This window comes from Mustela nigripes, chromosome 10 (assembly GCF_022355385.1).
Source record: "Mustela nigripes isolate SB6536 chromosome 10, MUSNIG.SB6536, whole genome shotgun sequence".
NCBI lineage: Eukaryota > Metazoa > Chordata > Mammalia > Carnivora > Mustelidae > Mustela > Mustela nigripes.
Window position 1 is genome coordinate 21,531,978 of NC_081566.1, and position 18,025 is coordinate 21,550,002.

The 18,025-nt window shown below is 36.5% G+C and overlaps 1 protein-coding gene across 1 annotated transcript in view; it reads left to right on the top strand.

Annotated features, from left to right (window-relative positions):
- Positions 1-18,025, top strand: part of HMCN1 (hemicentin 1) — a 458,039-nt gene that overhangs the window by 202,591 nt on the left and 237,423 nt on the right. The window contains 1 exon segment of the mRNA XM_059412784.1: positions 2,441-2,716. Within this exon segment, the coding sequence (XP_059268767.1) occupies positions 2,441-2,716 (276 nt within the window).

Here is an 18,025-nt window from a genome sequence, read left to right on the forward strand (position 1 = left end):
AAACCATACAAAACATCGTGTGGCCTTCAGAAAGATCTTGATAGGATGTGAACACATACCATATGCTATCACTTTCAGGTCTTTGGTGGCTATCATAAATCATAAAGCATTAGCACTAGAAAGGGTCTTTAAGATAGCCTAATTTAATTGCGTGCCTGGGTAGCTCAGTCAGTGAAGCATCCTACTTCCAATTTTGGCTCCCATCATGATCTCAGGGTTGTGAGATTGAGCCTCACATTGAGCCCAGCACTGGGCTCCATGCTGGTTGTGGAGCCAGTTTAGGATTTTCTCCCTGCCCACTGCACCCCCCCATCCCTACTGTCTCCCTCCTTTAAAAAAAAAAAAATGATAACCTAATTTAGTCATCAACTTCTCTAAGGTCACACACCTAGAGATAGAACCAGGCAGCCTATAGTGACCAGATTCGGCAAATAAAAACCTGGAATGCCCAGGTAAATTCGATTTTCATATAAGTGTGTCTGAAATAATTTCATGAGACACATGTATACTAAAATTTTTTTTTAAGATTTTATTTATTTATTTGACAGAGAGAGAGATCACAAGTAGGCAGAGAGGCAGGCAGAGAGAGAGAAACAGGCTCCCTGCTCAGCAGAGAGCCTGATGCGGGACTCGATCCCAGGACCCTGAGACCATGACCTGAGCCAAAGGCAGAGGCTTAATCCACTGAGCCACTCAGGTGCACCTGTGTACTAAAATATTATTTGATTATTTATCTGAAATTTAAATTTAACAAAGCATCTCATATTTTCTGTGTCAAGCCCAGTTAGACTCCATAACTTTCTAACTTTGTCATGTACTCTTTCTACTTGATTCACTAGCCATTTTCATAAAATATTTTAAAAACAAAGCAAAATGATAAAATCTTGTTTTTAAATAATAATTTAAAATAGCATCTATAAAAAATAAATAAAATAGCATCTACTCTTCTAAAAATGTTTGGAAAACAAGATAAATACAAAGAAAAATATGGAAAATATACACATGTCTATCCCTCGGAGATGACCACTATGGTTTTATCATATTGCTCCCAGGTTTTCTCTAGGCTTCTGATACATCTGCATTTATAAACAGTTTTCAGTAAAGGAGAATAAAATTTGATCTTGAATATCAGATACTCTTTCCTATTTAAACTAAAACAGGCCTGTGGGTTTCCAGCGAGCATAGCTCAAGCACAGTTTTTATTACTGTATAACTGCTGAGTAGTGGCTTGCTACAGCTCTCAGGCAGCGTGTCCTTTAGAGGGGCATTTGTATTCATTCTCAAACCTAACTAGAGTGATATGTGATTCTCTCTAGAATGTTGGCTAAATATTTAACTAGTAAATGGGTTTTAACCATATCTGAAATGTGCATGCATTACTCAATACCTTTTGTGTGCATGGCTTTATGTGTACAATTTTATTAAAGGTCTATGCCAACTCTTAACTTGACCTTTTTTTTTTTTTAAAGATTTTATTTATTTATTTGACAGAGATCACAAGTAGGCAGAGAGGCAGGCAGAGAGAGAGAGAGGAGAAAGCAGGCTCCCGCTGAGCAGAGAGCCCGATACGGGGCTTGATTCCAGGACCCTAGGATCATGACCTGAGCTGAAGGCAGAGGCCCTAACCTACTGAGCCACCTAGGCGCCCCTTAACTTGACCTTCTTAAATCAAGACATTCCTCATGCCTCTGGGGAAACATATGTCATACACTGCTGTTGTACTGTGTCTTCTTAATGAGACTGTAACTCTCCTTAAAGCTAATGCTATCATGCTTAGTATACTATTGTCCACCATTCTTTGTGTCCTCTTTTCTTTAAAACACTAAGTAGTTTTAAATTTTAAAAAATCCACAAATGCTACTTTCTTCAAAACTCAGACAAAAATTTGTTTCACACTATAATCCAAAATTAGTCTAATCATATCCTTTTGCCATGCCTTTTTGATTTTCACATCTATAATTTATAAATTTAGACTCAGGTATGCTTTGGTATGTAAACAAGCACTACTTTTTTCTTTTTACATTGAGGATTAAAGGAACTAAAAACACGTTCTTTGCATGGTGTCGTCAGGTTATAGGTACCCAGTGCTATTGCTCACTTTTATAGTAAGATGTTTTAAAATTTAATTTAAAATTTAAATTAGAGAACATTCAAGTCTTCAATTAAAGGCATACATTAATAACTACAGTATTTGGCAAATGTGATAAAAATTAGATTTATTTTATTTTATTTTTTACAACATGCACTACTTTTTAAGAATCTTTTGATTAAATGATAATTTTCTTCAGGTCATAGACATATGTATTAATGAATACATTCTCTTGTACTGCATCTTCCCTATAAGATATTCAATACGTACTCAATAAATTTTTAAACCGCTTCTATACGTGAGCAAAATGGTTGTTAGGTCTCTTGATCTGAATGTTTTGATTTCACACAGAGCCCCCTCCAGTCATCCAAGTGCCTGATAATGTTACAGTCCCTCCTGGAGAAAGAGCAGTTCTGACATGTCTCGTCCTCAGTGCAGTGGATTACAATCTAACCTGGCAGAGGAATGACAGAGATGCCCGACAGGCAGACCCAGCGAGAATGAGGATCTTGGCTAACCTCTCCTTGGAGCTACGGAGTGTGAAGTTCAGCGACGCTGGGGAGTATCTCTGTGTGGTTTCCAATGAAGGAGGATCATCAGCTGCTTCCGTTTTCCTCACAGTGCAAGGTATGTGCATCTGGTAACTTCAGAATTATGGTGTCTTCCTCCTCTTTCTTTGAACTTGATTCCCTTAAGTTGGCTATCTGAGAATGATAGCTTCTATCCAAACAACTACTGTTTTGAATGATGGAGGCCTTATGGATCTTAAATAGTCTAAAGCTGGCTAAACTGGAAAATAAAACATCACTAAGAAATAGGTGACTTTTTTTTTTTTAAGATTTTATTTATTTATTTGACAGACAGAGATCACAAGTAGGCAGAGAGGCAAGCAGAGAGAGAGGAGGAAGCAGGCTCCCTGCTGAGCAGAGAGCCCGATGTGGGGCTCTATCCCTGACCTGAGCGGAAGGCAGAGGCTTTAACCCACTGAGCCATGCAGGTGCCCCAGAAATAGGTGACTTTTTAAGATAAACACAGCTAGTCCTTTTAAGAGACTTTTATTTTGAGACTATAAATAGAAATGGTCTCTGGATGATTTAATAGTTTTAAATTCTTCAGTCTGTAGTGTGGATTTTTTTAAAAAATTCTAATTGTTTTAATAATTGGTTAAAAAAAATCCTTCTCGATTTGATTATTGTATTATTTCCGGTGTAACTAATTTACTTTTACTTATTTTTTCTGTTTAAAGATTTTGTGTATTTATTTTAGAGAGTGGGGGTAGGGCCAGAGGGGGAGAGAATCTCAAACAGACTCCTCGCTGAGCGCGGAGTGCAGTGGAAGGCATAATTTTACCACCCTGAAATCACGACCTGAGCCGAAATCAAGAGTGGGACGCTTAACCCACCGAGTCACACAGGCACCCCCTACTTTTAATTTTTTACTAAAGTTTAAGATTTTTCTCATCTTCATGAAATTTTATTAAATTTTACCAAGGTTGTTTTATCTTATTTATCTTATACATAAAAGTGCATACTGACAATAGACTAATGGTAAGACAGTCTTTATGTCTTTCAGATTAAATGTCTAGGTAGCTGAAAACAGTGTGTTAACAATGTGGTTTACTGGCTACAAATATATATATTCTCCAGGAGGATTAAATGAAGATCAAGAACTGTTCGAAAGTATCTCTTTGAGTAGAATCACATTTTGCTTCTAAATGTCTATAGACCAGCTGAGAGCCTTAATGTAATAAATAAGTTACTCTTGGCAGTTTTACACTCTTAAGCTGAAAGATTCAGTTGCTGTCTCAACAGAATATTTCATTTCAAATCCTTGATGCGGGATCCTGATTGCTTCAGGATTGTGTCTGGCTATTTGGTTATGGTATTAGGAACAACTTTATAACATGCCTGAATTCACTCTCAGATGATTTTATCTAACAGAATGACTGTTGCATCTCAAGGCTAGCCCTGAGATAGTTATTAATGGCAGAAAGGTGAAACTACCATGAGAATTAACAAAATGATTCTGGTTTTCTCACCGGTAGTTGAGATATGTTCTGCAGTCCGAATGTGTGTCTTTTGTTGGTCGATCTGGTGAGTCCTCTAGGGAAACACTGCTTTTGTAAATGGCTCACTGCATTTCCACATGGTAAACTGCTTAGATAATTAGAGTCTATCCAAGTGGTAACTTGAGTTACCAGAACTTTGAGACCATTTTTTTACAGATAGAATAAAATGCTAATGGACTTCTGAAATTTGATCTTTGTTCTTTACTTGAAGTGCCTTAGAATGGGATTGTAAAAGCCTTCCTAGTTTCCCCAGGTTAACTTTTAGTGCATTCGTATTCAATTTAGTCAATTAGAGCAGTAATTCTCAAACTCTCAAACTTTCATGGATAAAGAATTATCCAAGGAACTTATTAAAAAGCAGATTTCTAACCTCATGTCTAGAGATTTTGATTCCATAGGCCTGGTGTTTGGGCCTGAGAATCTGCATTTATAAAAGACCTCTCAGATAGTTTCATGGATAAGGTTTTCTGAAATAGCATTTGAATCTATTCTGCAGAATGAACCCTATTATTTAGAAAGGTGTGTCTTTAAAAGAAGCCCTTGACTCTTCTTTCTGGCAAAATAGTCATTATTATCCAGTGATTTAAATAAATGCTGAGGTAAGATATTTACACAAAGATCTAACATACAAAACATAAATACAAAAGACGTACAACATTACCCGATTACTGGCTAGTATGTATAATCTCTAGTGGTATAAACCTATTTAGAGGTGTTATTTTATGGCCTGCCTAGCTGGTCTTACATTTGAAGGATAGAATGTGACAAAAAATGGTATTTTAAAAATCTAACAAAACTATAGTCTGCTATTAATGACACTTGTCTAATAAAAAAATAAGAGCTCTAGCTAATTGTAGCCATCTGAGTGCATTATTTTACTATTGAAGATACCATTTCAAAGCTATGGATAGTTGATGAAATAAACTACCTAGGGCTGTAATTTATGAGAATTAAAGATGCTTGTCAACTATTGACATTGGATCTAAAATTATAAATTAATTTCATTTGTATGCAGTGAAATGTTTTTAAAAGTAGAAATAGAAAACAGTTTCAGAAAACATGAAGGTAAAATAATTGCTTGCATTGAATACATACTTTAAGAATAAATTTCTTGCTTATATGGGAATGTGTAGCTTAATTCATAGCCTCATTTACATTTCTTTACCTCCACATGTTTGTTTGGAAACTACTGCTATCCAGAACAATTAAAGAGTTAAACATACATACTTTTCAAAGTTTAGGTAGTAGTTTTAAAATGTAATTAGCAAGAATTTTCTAGTTTAAAATAGCATGACTGTAGCTGCTGCAACCTCTTCCTGTCTAACAGTAAAATATCAATAAAGACCTCAAAAAGACAAAACTGAAGAATACTAAAACCCAGTGACAGTGGACAGTGGCAAAAATTTTAGGAGGAATTTTATAGCTATTGTATATAAAGGTTTTTATTTATTTATATACATATGTATATATGATGTAAATACACATATGTAATGTTCATATTTTAAGGTCAGTGGAATGAAAATCTCAATCAATGACCCACCTTTTTTATGTTCCCATGAAAGCTGGGAAGATGTATCTCTGTTCCTCTGTTTCATACTTGCTCCAAAAAGAAAATATTACCTTTAAGAAGCCATGATGCCATCTCCTCACACATATTAATAGTGATAACCAAGCAGAATGAAAATGTAGGATAGGAAGTAGACCGGTTAACTGAACATAATAATAAAAAATAAAATGCAGAGGCGCCTGAGTGGCTCAGTGGGTTAAAGCCTCTGCCTTCGGCTCAGGTCATGATCCCAGGGTCCTGGGATCGGCCCACATTGGGCTCTCTGCTCAGCGGAGAGCCTGCTTCCTCCTCTCTCTGTCTGCCTCTCTGCCTACTTGTGATCTCTGTCTGTCAAATAAATAAATAAAATCTTTAAAAATAAAATAAAATAAAATGCAAATAGAGAGAGAGAGAGAGAAGTAGACAGGCAAGCTGGACCCATGTAGAGAATCGTAACCTGGATATATGTTTCTCTCCAAATGAAAATATTTGGAAACAGGGGAAATTGATAGGGGTATCAACTAGGGAATTTAGAGAGAGATGGTAGCGGAGGGGCACATCATAGTCTCAGACAGAAGAACAGATGAGAACTGTGCAAAAAGCTATGCACATCAGACTAACTCAACTGCAGAACTGCAAAGGCAGTTCAACTAGAACAGAAGTAGGCAAATAATCAAGCTAGGTCAGACCACTTTGTTGACAGACACTGGGTCTGGATTTGATGTCACCTAATTTGAGGGTGAATAAACAGAAAATTATCAACACAAAACAAAACAGGAGGAAAAAATAATAAAACACTGGACCTAAGAAAAAGATACAGAACAAAACAAGGAGAGATAGCCTTAGAAGAATTGGATGCTTCTGAAGGTAGTTTATTCACAAGACTGGGGGGAAAAATGTTTAGTGTCACCAATGTCTTTCAAAAGACCTATCCTCCTTTGAGCAGGACTGTCTATTGATAAAGGAGAAACTGGCTGAGGTGACGGGACAACTACCAGTGTGATGGAATGAGAAAGGCTTTGGGGTTAAAACACAATAATATAATGCAAGTTGGAATTAGAGGAACTAAAAAGCAGAGTTTATATTCCATGAAAGTAAAATAATGGACATGGTTCACAAATTTGAGAAGTTGTTTCAGAACATTGAGGAAAAGAGCTAAGAGTGAGTAATATGTTTGTTTTTATTAAACAGAGATAAAAACCAGAGACTGGAACTTGGAACTTCAAGACTTCAAAGTACATGGCATATATATGTATATAACAAAAACAATTTAAACAAAAGATCGGAAAAGATATAGTTGAAGAAAATTATCCTAGAGAGGAAAACAAAAATTGTCCAGGGTGAGCAAATCAAGCAAGGTCAATGAAGAAAGAACTTCATCTAGACACATCCTAGCTGAAATTTCAAATTATTAGTATAAGGGAAAAAAAAACTCCACAAGCATATATTCAGACTAAACCAATATCTTGTAAAGTGAGCAATAAAATCAGACCGGTGTCAGACTTCTCAGATACGCTAAAGTCTAGAACACAATTGCAATGAGTATTTGTCATTATTTTGCTTCTTAGGATCTGAACATGTCCTCTGATTTGGAAAGAAATTCTTTATTATCTTAGTGGGAAGCAGAAAGGTAGATGAAATCAGATAATTCCTTTCCCTGTCCTAGAATCAGCTGCTCCAATGCTCCCAGGGGGTCTTGAACTCTTGCTTGGACCATGGGCACTTAAACGACTTCAATTTTGGCAGTATCGTGAAATTTTGAGTACAGCAGTAGCCGAAGCAAGTGTTCTAGTGGCCCTTTTCCATCACTCTCATTTCCCTTAGTGACATTAGACTCATTATCAATTTACCAGAAGAGCCTTGAGAAAAAACACGGATCCTAGAAATGATGGCTCTTTGAATTAGTCACATAATGAGCATGAGAGAATGTGAATGGGTTTCTATGCTTCTTTCATTATGACAGTTCCTCACTGTGGAGATAATGGTATAATTAGACACAGGAAATTCTTCTGAAAGGGGATTCCTCAAGACTCAGAAGTCGGGTTAGTCATACATATAAACAAACAAATAGAAGCCAGGAAGGGTGGAAAAACCCAATTGATTGATAGAGACAAAAATGTGAATATGAGACTGACCACTGCTTCTTTGGAGGCAATGGAATTGTAAATGACCTTCTTACTTATGTCTTTCTGTACTTAAAAAAAAAAGTATTTAATAGGAATACAATATTTTAAAACTTTATGTAAATAGGATTTAAGAATTTTGGGGAGTACCCACATTACTTTTATTGGGAGATTGAACTATGTATGGGTAATATATTTTCTTTCTTTGCTAAATTTTCCATAAATTTTTATCACTTTTATATTTAAAATAATTAAGATATAATTAAGAAAGTTAATACAAGTATAAAAATAAAGAATAATTAAAATAAATTAAGAAATAATGCCTTCCAAAGTGTCAAGTTAGAACTTTGATCAAAATGTAAATTCATATTTGAAAACTTAAGGGTCTGGAATTTTATAGGACTATGTTACACAATAAGCTGTTTTAAATCCTTTCTGAAGCAGGGGTATGGGTGACTCAGTCGGTTAAGCATCTATCTGACTCTTGATTTTGGCTGAGATCATGATCTCAGTATTGTGAGGTCAAGCCCCACTTCAGGCTCTTGCTGGGTGTGGAGCCTGTCTCTTTCCCTTTCCATCTGCCCCTCCTTCCCTTGTGTGCAAGTACACACACACACACACACTCTCTCTCTCTCTCTCTCTCTCTCTCAAAAATAAAATAATCCTTTCTGAGGCAAAATGCAGTCAAGCAAAAAGAATGATTGCAGAATTTCAGTTAATAATCACATTAGGTTTCCTATTCTGAATAGTCCAAAGAGCTATGACAATCTCTTCAGTTTTTCTCCTTGCAAGATTTTCCAAGGAATAAATTGTGATTTATAGAAGTCCACATCTATGTTGGAGTAACGAAAAGGAAATAAGTAAATTAAGTGAGTAGATACATGTAACATAGAGTGATAAGTTCACCAGGGTACTATACCCAGGAGATTTTATTCTGTCTCAGTGATGAGTAGATGTTGAGAAGGGCTTCACACAGGAGATGGTGCCTGAGATATGCAGTGGAACATAAATCAGAATTCCCCAGGTGGCAATCAGGAAAGCCTTTCTAGAGGGAAAAAAATAATATGGGTAAAGCCACCGAAGAATGAGGACACTGCAATGTGGGCTTGTTGAGCGTAGCGGGTCTAGCTGGGTAGGGACATCTGTCCCCAGGATGGTGTGATTTTCTTTTTCTTGTCGTGTTCAGTGTCCTCTTCTTAGACAAGTAGAGGAATCATTCAGGTTTGTGGTTTTGTGATGTTGCCTCAGCAAAACAAAAACAAAAACAAACAAAAAACCACAAGACCAAGGTACCCAAGGGGGAAATAGTGGTTACAGTGATACTCTATAGGGTTTAGGCTGGATAAGGAAAGAAGAGAAGGTTAAAGGCATGGTCTAATAGGCTAGAATAAATAAGAAGGGTCTGCAGAGTTTTGGCTGTGATGAAGTCAAGAAAGGCAAGTATGGGAGCCAGGAAGTGACAGCTGGAAGGATGGGAGGTTCTGAACCTCAGACTGGACTTTGAAGGCTGAGTGTTCTTTCAGTCACACTGTGCATTGCTTCCCCGATAAGATAACTAAGGTAGCAAATGAATTTGTCTAGCAACATAAATTCACTGCCAGATAAGTCTTTCCTTCAAGAAGTTCTGTATAAGGGTGCCTCAGTCATTGGGCCTCTGCCTTCGGCTCAGGTCCTGGTCCCTGGTCTCTGCTTGGCAGGAGGCCTGCTTCTCCCTCTTCCACTCCCCCTGTTTGTGTTTCTTCTCTTGCTGTGTATCTCTCTGTTAAATAAATAAATAAAATCTTTTTTTTTTAAGTACTGTATAGATCCACTTTTATGTGCTTTTGATTTTGTGAGTGTTGTATATTTTATGAAATTATCCCCTTTTTGAGTCCCATAACCCCTTTTTATTTTCTTTATCTTTTTTTTATTTTTTATTTTTTTTTTAAAGATTTTATTTATTTATTTGACAGAGAGAAATCACAAGTAGAGAGAGAGAGAGGGAAGCAGGCTCTCTGCTGAGCAGAGAGCCTGATGCGGGACTCGATCCCAGGACCCTGAGATCATGACCTGAGCCGAAGGCAGCGGCTTAACCCACTGAGCCACCCAGGCGCCCCTCTTTATCTTTTTTTTAAAGATTTTATTTATTTATTTGACAGAGAGAGAAAGATCATAAGTAAGAAGAGCAGCAGGCAAAGGGAAAGAGAGAAGCAGGCTCTCTGCTGAGCAGGGAGCCCGATGCAGGGCTTGATTCCAGGACCCTGGAATCGACCTGAGCTGAAGGCAGCCACTTAACCAACTGAGCCACCCAGGCGCCCCAACCTTTTTTTAAAAAAGGACTTTTTAGAGAATAGTTTCAGGTTCACAGCAAAATCGCGAGGAAGTTACAGAGATTGCTTATATACTCCCTGCCCCTGCATATGTGCAGCTTCTGTCATTATCAACATCCCCCACCAGAGTGATAGATTTGTTACAGTTGATGAACTGGCATCGACACATCATAATCACCCAAAGTCCACAGTTTACATTAGGGTTCACTCTTGGTTTTAGACAGTCTGTGGTTCTGGATGAATGTATCATGACATGTATCCATTGTTATAGTATCATACAGATTCTTTATTTGCACTACCCTAAAAAGCCTCTGCGCTATGCCCATTCATCTCTCCTTTTCATCCCCCCAACCTCTAGAAAACCACTGATCTTTTTATTGTCTCCATAGTTTTGCCATTTCTGAAATGTCTTATAATTGGAATTATACGGTAACTAGCTTTTTGAGATTGGCTTCTTTGACTGGCAATATGCATTTAAGCTTCCTCCAGGTCTTTTTCATAGCTTGATAGCTCATTTTTTTTTTAAGATTTTATTTATTTACTTGAGAAATAGAGAAAGAGCACAAGTAGGGGTAAGGGCAGAGGGAGACACAGACTTCCCACTGAGTAGGGAACTTGAACAGGGCTTGATCGGAGAAGCCCAGGATCATGACCTGAGCTGAAGGCAGATGCTTACCTGACTAAGCCACCCAAACCTCTTGATAGCTCATTTCTTTTTAACCCTGAATAATATTACATTGTCTGAATGTACATAGCCAACTTTGGATAGTCAAAGATATTCTTGCCATAGTTGTGTCTGGATCAGAAGATACATGTAGATATTTGTAAGGCTTTAATAGCATTTTTCTAATATGCCATGAAGTAATGATGCTAATTATGATTTGGTGCCCCCTCCCCTTTTTTTTCCAAGTCAAATAAGAATGCCCTTCCTCTCTTATTTGGAAATTCTGTAATTTTGGAAAATTGTTATAAAGAGAGCCCAGTAAAGAAAAGGTAATGTAACAGTCAGTGCTAGTCATCATTTAGCTGAAGATTTTCTAAGTAAGAATAAGATTTTTAAAATACTGTCATTCTTATCAATTTTATTTACTGTGTTAATCTGTTTTGGCTAACCACCCAAAGATGCTCCTTGAATTCATGAATTTTTGTTTTTGCTATGGAAAGGAAAAATACAGTATTATATGGAAACAATGTTAATGTATATATAAATTTACACCAGGAGTTACCTCAAATGAATATCAAGGCAGCAAGCATTTGCTATGTATTCTTATACCTTATACTGAGAAAATAAAAATTATAAATTTTTAGGAAATCTTCATGCATATTTGCCATTAACATTTTTTCACTGAAACAGAATTTAACTTAAATTTATCATTGTCCATCACTGAAATTAATGCCTTTCTTTTGTTAACTGAATTTCCTAAGCATATTGGTGTGTGGGTGTGGGATTTTTTTTTACAAATTCAGCATATAACTCTCAAGATTTAGTCCTTGCCTGTGTGTTTTATTGCTAATGCACCACCTACTGGTAAATCAACGAATAAATGACCACTCAGATTTAGCAGACCTTCTGTCTAGTCCAGCACTGTCTAAGAGAACTTTCTAAAATGATAGAAGTGTTGTATATCTGTGCTGTTCCAGATGTATGTGGCATTTGAGCACTTGAAATATGGCTAATGCTCCTAAAGGAAATTGTTTTGAAATTTGATCTAGTTTTAGACAATTTAAATTTTAATTTAAATAGACATGTGGAGGGGAGCCTAGGTAGCTTAGTCGGTTACATGTTCAACTATTGATTTTGGCTTAGGTCATGATCTCCATATGGAGACTGCTCAAGATTCTCTCTCTTTCTCTCTCTGTCCCTACCCTTCCCTCTCTAAAAACAAAACAAAAGAAAACAAAAAACCCAAAACCAAGAAAGTAGTAAAAATAAAAATAGACATTTGGCTAGTAGCTACCATATTGGACAGCACAACTCCAGTCTTCAATAGAGAAAAAAGAAAAGCCAAAATACCGAGAGCAGAAGTCTTAGGAAATTTATTGCAGCTGCCATGTAGATTAACCACTATCGTAATTCATTGGAATTATTGCCATTCAGGAATAATTCTGCTTTGGAAAAGTTGTAGCCAGTTCTTCAAATTTCCATTGATGCGATATCATTTGGAAACTTTGGGATTGCAGTGGTCTTTGCCTCTCTCTCCAGGCAGATGATCTCTGCTTTTGTTGTTTTTGTTTGGTTAATTGGTTGGCTTTTAGTTTTCATCCTTTGCTCTTTGGAAGGACTCCCTGGCCATTTCCATGTGAGCTTTCTAGTAGGCATGGAAAAGATTTTAAAATGTTAAAATGTATTCCATTAACATTTCCACTAATTGAAAATTAAGGAAAAGTTAAATGAGCAAACACATCTGTCTACTGTAAATCATTTTTAGTGAAATTCTCCTAATCTCTTTGTGCAAGCTTCATGTTTAAAGTTGGTTACCAGCAGAACTAGCTAGAGTTATGTCCCTAATCAGAAAAGGAAGTCATGTATTTTCAAATAATGTTGGTTTGTTATAAAGACGCTGATTGAGCTAAATCACTAGGTGCATGTCTTTGGGGATAGAACATGGCTACTAATTACAATTCTAAGCAGGCTCAATGATAGTCATTATGTAACTTTTTGAAGTCAGCTTTTTCTACAATAAACACAGATATTTAGAAGAGTCAGAGATCCTGTAAAATATGTTTTACAGTCTGTACAATTCAATAGAAATTAGGTTTGGTAGTTAAAGACTAATTATTTCCCAAATTCTCATGTAGCATTGCTTGATATCAGATCATTCAACCTATTATCCATGACGAAAAAAAAAGTATTGGAAATAGTTGTAAATCTGTTATGTTTTTAAAAATATGAATCAACTAAGTGGTTGGGCTGCATATAGGTTTTTAACTATCCTCAAAACAAGGATATTTACTTAGATGTTATTTTAAGAACTGAAGTAAAAAAAAAAAAAGAAAGAAAGAAAATATCAACTACTTAATGGAGTATCTTCTCATCAAGGTCTAAGTTCCCATTAGATGAAATTATCACTAGGAACATTTAGAAGCTTGGGAATCTTCCATCACAGGGACCGATTGACAATGCTGAAATACTTTTCTTTTTTCTAAAATGTAATTCAATGCCTTTTTAAACAACAATTAGCAATTGGTTGCTCCACTAGGTAACTTTTAGACACATATCCTTTTGGGGGAGGTTAAGAAAAGCTTCTAAAGCTTTATAAACCTATATCTTTAAAACACTGAAATTTACTGAGCAAAAAATACTTTTTTTTGCCTGATTCTGTTAATCTAATTCCTTTCTGGGGTAGTGAAAGTGACCAGGAGTCAGCATACTTGGGATCTATTTTTTTTCCTTACATATTTCCTTTTCTTTTAAATTACTTTTTTTTCCATTTTATTTTATTTCTTTTCAGTGTTCCAACATTAATTGTTTATACACCACACCCAGTGCTCCATGCAATACTTGCCCTCCTCAATACCCAGCACCAGGCTCACCCAACCCCTCACACCTCTCCCCTCCAAAACCCTCAGTTTGTTTCTCAGAGTCCACAGTCTCTCATGGTTCATCTCCCCTCCCGATTTCCCCCAACTCATTTCACCTCTCCATCTCCTCATGTCCTCCGTGTTATTCCTAATGCTCCACAACTAAGTGAAACCATATGATACTTGACTTTCTCTGCTTGACTGATTTCACTCAGCATAATCTATTCCACTCCCAACCATGTTGATACAAAAGTTGGGTATTCATCCTTTCTGATGGAGACATAATACTCCATTGTATATATGGACCATATCTTCTTCATCCATTCATCCATTGAAGGGCATCTTCGTTCTTTCCACAGTTTGGCGACCGTGGCCATTGCTGCTATGACCATTGGGGTACAGATGGTCCTTCTTTTCACTACATCAGTATCTTTGGGGTAAATACCCAGTAGTGCAATTGTAGGGTCATAGGGAAGCTCTAATTTTAATTTCTTAAGGAATCTCCACACTGTTTTCCAAAGTGGCTGCACCAACTTGCATTCCCACCAACGGTGTAAGAGGATTCCTCTTTTTCCACATCCTCTCCAACACGTATTGTTTACTGTCTTGTTAATTCTGGCCATTCTAACTGATGTAAGGTGGTATCTCAATGTGGTTTTGCTTTAAATCTCCCTAATGGTGAATGATGATGAATATTTTTTCATGTGTCTGTTAACGTTTTGTATGTCTTCTTTGGAGAATGTCTGTTCATGTCTTCTGCCCAGTTTTTTGGCATGATTATCTGTTTTGTGTGTGTTGAGTTTGAGGAGTTCTTTAAGATCTTGGATATCAGCCCTTTGTCTGTAGTGGCATTTGAGAATATCTTCTCCCATTCCGTGGGTTGCCTCTTTGTTTTTTTGACTGTTTCCTTTGCTGTGCTTGGGATCTATTTTAAGGAATCATGCCTGACCTGACCTCCTTCTCTCTTTCACTCTTTGTGTTCCTTGCCCTAGACCACACAAACACAGTGAATCAGTTTCTAAAATTGAATTTCCAGTACCCTTTTTATTTATGGACATATTAGGGTACATTTTCTATGGGCTGACACTAGCATCATTGGATGCTTGGGAATGCTGATTGGGATCAGTGTGAACGAGCTAATGTGAAATTTAGAGTTCAGATGGAATTATAGGTATAGTGATATGTTTAGGCCTATGTGCCTCCCACTTTCCCTATGCATGGTTAGTTCAGTTCTTCCCTGTTTCTCAAATCGCTCCTTTTCTTATTTCCAGTAGTAACACCCTCACCCATCTCAAATGTCATATGCCTAAACTATGAAAGTCATTTTTTTATGAACTTCCTTCTTTTCAGTTTTGTTCTCTCACTTTAATCCATAGTATAAACAGGTGAATATTCCCTAAGTATTGCTTTAAATGTCCATATGTTCAGAACCTTTATGTTGTTTCCTAATTACCCCAGGATAAAATTTACAGACCTCAGCCCTCCACTAACTGACTCCTTCATAATACTTTTAAGACTTAATCTTCAACCTTTTTCACTCATAAAACACTGGATGGTGAAAAAAATATTTCCTTTCAATATATGGATACTATTTAAGGGAATCAGATATTCATATGTCTTTTCCTTTATTCCTATTTCTTTAATATAGGTAACTAAATATTTGAACATGATATTAAGGCTTCATCTCTACTTATGAAATGAAAGTAGAGGAACTTTTAGATTTACTATTTCCTGCCATAACATATTACTGATGCTGCCAAATTTTACATGCCAGAGCAGTATTAGGCAGAAAATTTTTAGTGTCTGTGTATGAGTTTTGAATTTTCTTGGTATTGATTTTCTCCAAAGAATGGCTAGGTATTACTCTTGTCTCAACTTCAAGCCCCAGAACTGATTTTCTGGTGGCCACTGACGGTTTCCTCTGCCAGACTCGATGTTCATTATACTTTCAGGGGATTCCTGTTCTCTACTACTTTGGCCCCAACCTCTGCTCTGGTATTTCCCTCTTTCCATGGTTCACCCAGTGCCACATCTCATTGCTTGGGTCACAGAGACATCCCACCTACATTCAGATTCTATTGTTCTCATTCTGGTTCCATGACCTAGCTCACAGAGCTGTTTTGACTTTAATGTTTCCTATCCAAATCCTACCTGTGATGAGAATTTCCTCTCATAAACCACCTTCTTTTTCCCATTCAAGTACTAAAAAGGCCTGACCTGCTTAGCTTCTGAGATCAGATGAGATCAGGAGTGTTCAGGGTGGTCTGGCCACAGACTAAATCACCTTTTTTTTCTGAACATTGATTGGTCTCTTTGTTCTTGTTTCTGTAGCACTTTTTCTTTTTTTTCATGCCACACAGTTTTTGCACTTATTCACCATCAATTCTATGTGTCTAGTTCCCCCCCCCCCAATATTATTGCTGGGGCACTTCTCGACTCCCCCCTTTTTATCCACAGTGCCTTGCTCAAAGGGAAAAACACAATTGTACCCAATAGGTGTGTGTTCCTTAATTGCTGAATGGACCTCAAAGTAAGAGAAGCACTTTGGGGAAGATTTAGGCCACTAACCTTATGTTTCATTTTTCCACATTAACTTCAGTGGCTTATTTGGGTCACATCAACAATTTATTTATTTATTTATTTGTTTGTTTATTTGTTTATTTAGGAAAGAGGGGGCAAAAGAGAGAGTATGCATGTGAGCAGAGTGGGGGAAGGGTAGAAGGCAAGGGAGAGAGAGAATCTTAAGCAGGCATCATGCTCTGCGCTGAGCTGGACGTGGGCCTTGATCCCAGGATCCAAGCCAAGATCAAGAGTTGGATACTTAACTGATTTAGCCACCCAGATGCCCCAACAATTTAAGATTTCATTATATAAGTACTTTCTTTTCCAGCTGTAGCACCTGCCAGCATCCTACTGCTTACATTTAAAGCCGTGTTTTATAACAGCCTGATGAAAAATTCATGGAGTTTTTTTTTAAGTATTGTTTAGTTTGCCCTAATTAAAAATTATATCATGGGTGAGTTTGAAAAATTTTTTTGAAACAGCCTAAAGCAATGTATTAATTTTTAAGGTGACAGTGGCTGATAAATTTCCAAATTCTTGTACTGGCCTGGCTTAGGAGTAGAAGTTAGGTTAAGTGGGGTGGTATTTATTACACAGCATGAGGGTAAAGTTTTGTTTAAAACACCACTAATTTCCTGTTTATCTGGAGACAAGAAACAAATCTGTTGATTTTATTACCTGCCGCTTTATGAGGAAGACTTTTAAAGCTGAAGATGAATATGAATGTCCTGGTATAACTGACATTTCCTCTGCAAATGGCATGCTGCCACATGGAAATCAAAGGGCCAGACAAGGTTTCTTTTTCTTTGCCATGTTATGTCTATATGAACATTAGAAGTATTAATTTGTTTTCTATGGTGTCAGGAAAGGGTGGATATCTGTCACTAATTAGTTCATGTCACCAGGGAGAGTACTGCAGTAAAAAATGAAATATTTTTCAAGATGATTGATGAAGTTAAGTCCCTAATGACCACAGTTACTTCACTAAGTATGAAATTGATATTATCATAACCATATGCTCATTACATCATCACATCTACGTTTTAACAAGTGCCAGGTGACATAGGTATTAGCATGTTTTTTTAATCAGGTGTGGAAAAACTAAATTTATCTATTTTTATTGAAATTTCCAATAAATTTTGAGTATCTAGAAATATCTCAAATTTCAGAAGAATCAAATAAGATTTATTTAGTATTATTTATTAGTAGGATGTATAATCTTAAATATGCAAGTACGAGAATTGTGATCAAGTTTCATTTGTAAATGCCTAGATAATACATATATAACTAATCTGCGATAACCCTGTGATTTGTCATCCTTATTAAGGTATAGACCAGACACTATGGATTATTTAACCATGTTAAGGCTTATTAAGTCCTTTCTCTGTAAAATGGCAGTGACAATTCACAGAACTATTGTGGGAAATAAATGATAGGCCTAGAGTTAGATACCTAGCATGTAACAGGCACTCAATAATTTTATCCACCCTTCTATTTCAAGAACTGACTACCATAAAGAGATTTACTCCCTAATTGTATATAATTTGGTTTTGTATACAACATTCTGTTAGTTCTTTGTGGTTATAAAGTGTCTAAAAATCATAGGTACTCAATAAATGTTTATGTGAAAGGCTAAAACACAAAGAATTTTGCCCAAGTATTCTAAATATACCAGTGATCAAAAAATATTTTAAGTTGTTGCTTAGGTAATTCAAAGCATTACCATTATCTGATCAATTTATTGATAATAATTAAATCATCTTGAAGAGAAATTCCTTTAAGTCTTTTTGAGAATGTCCTACCAGA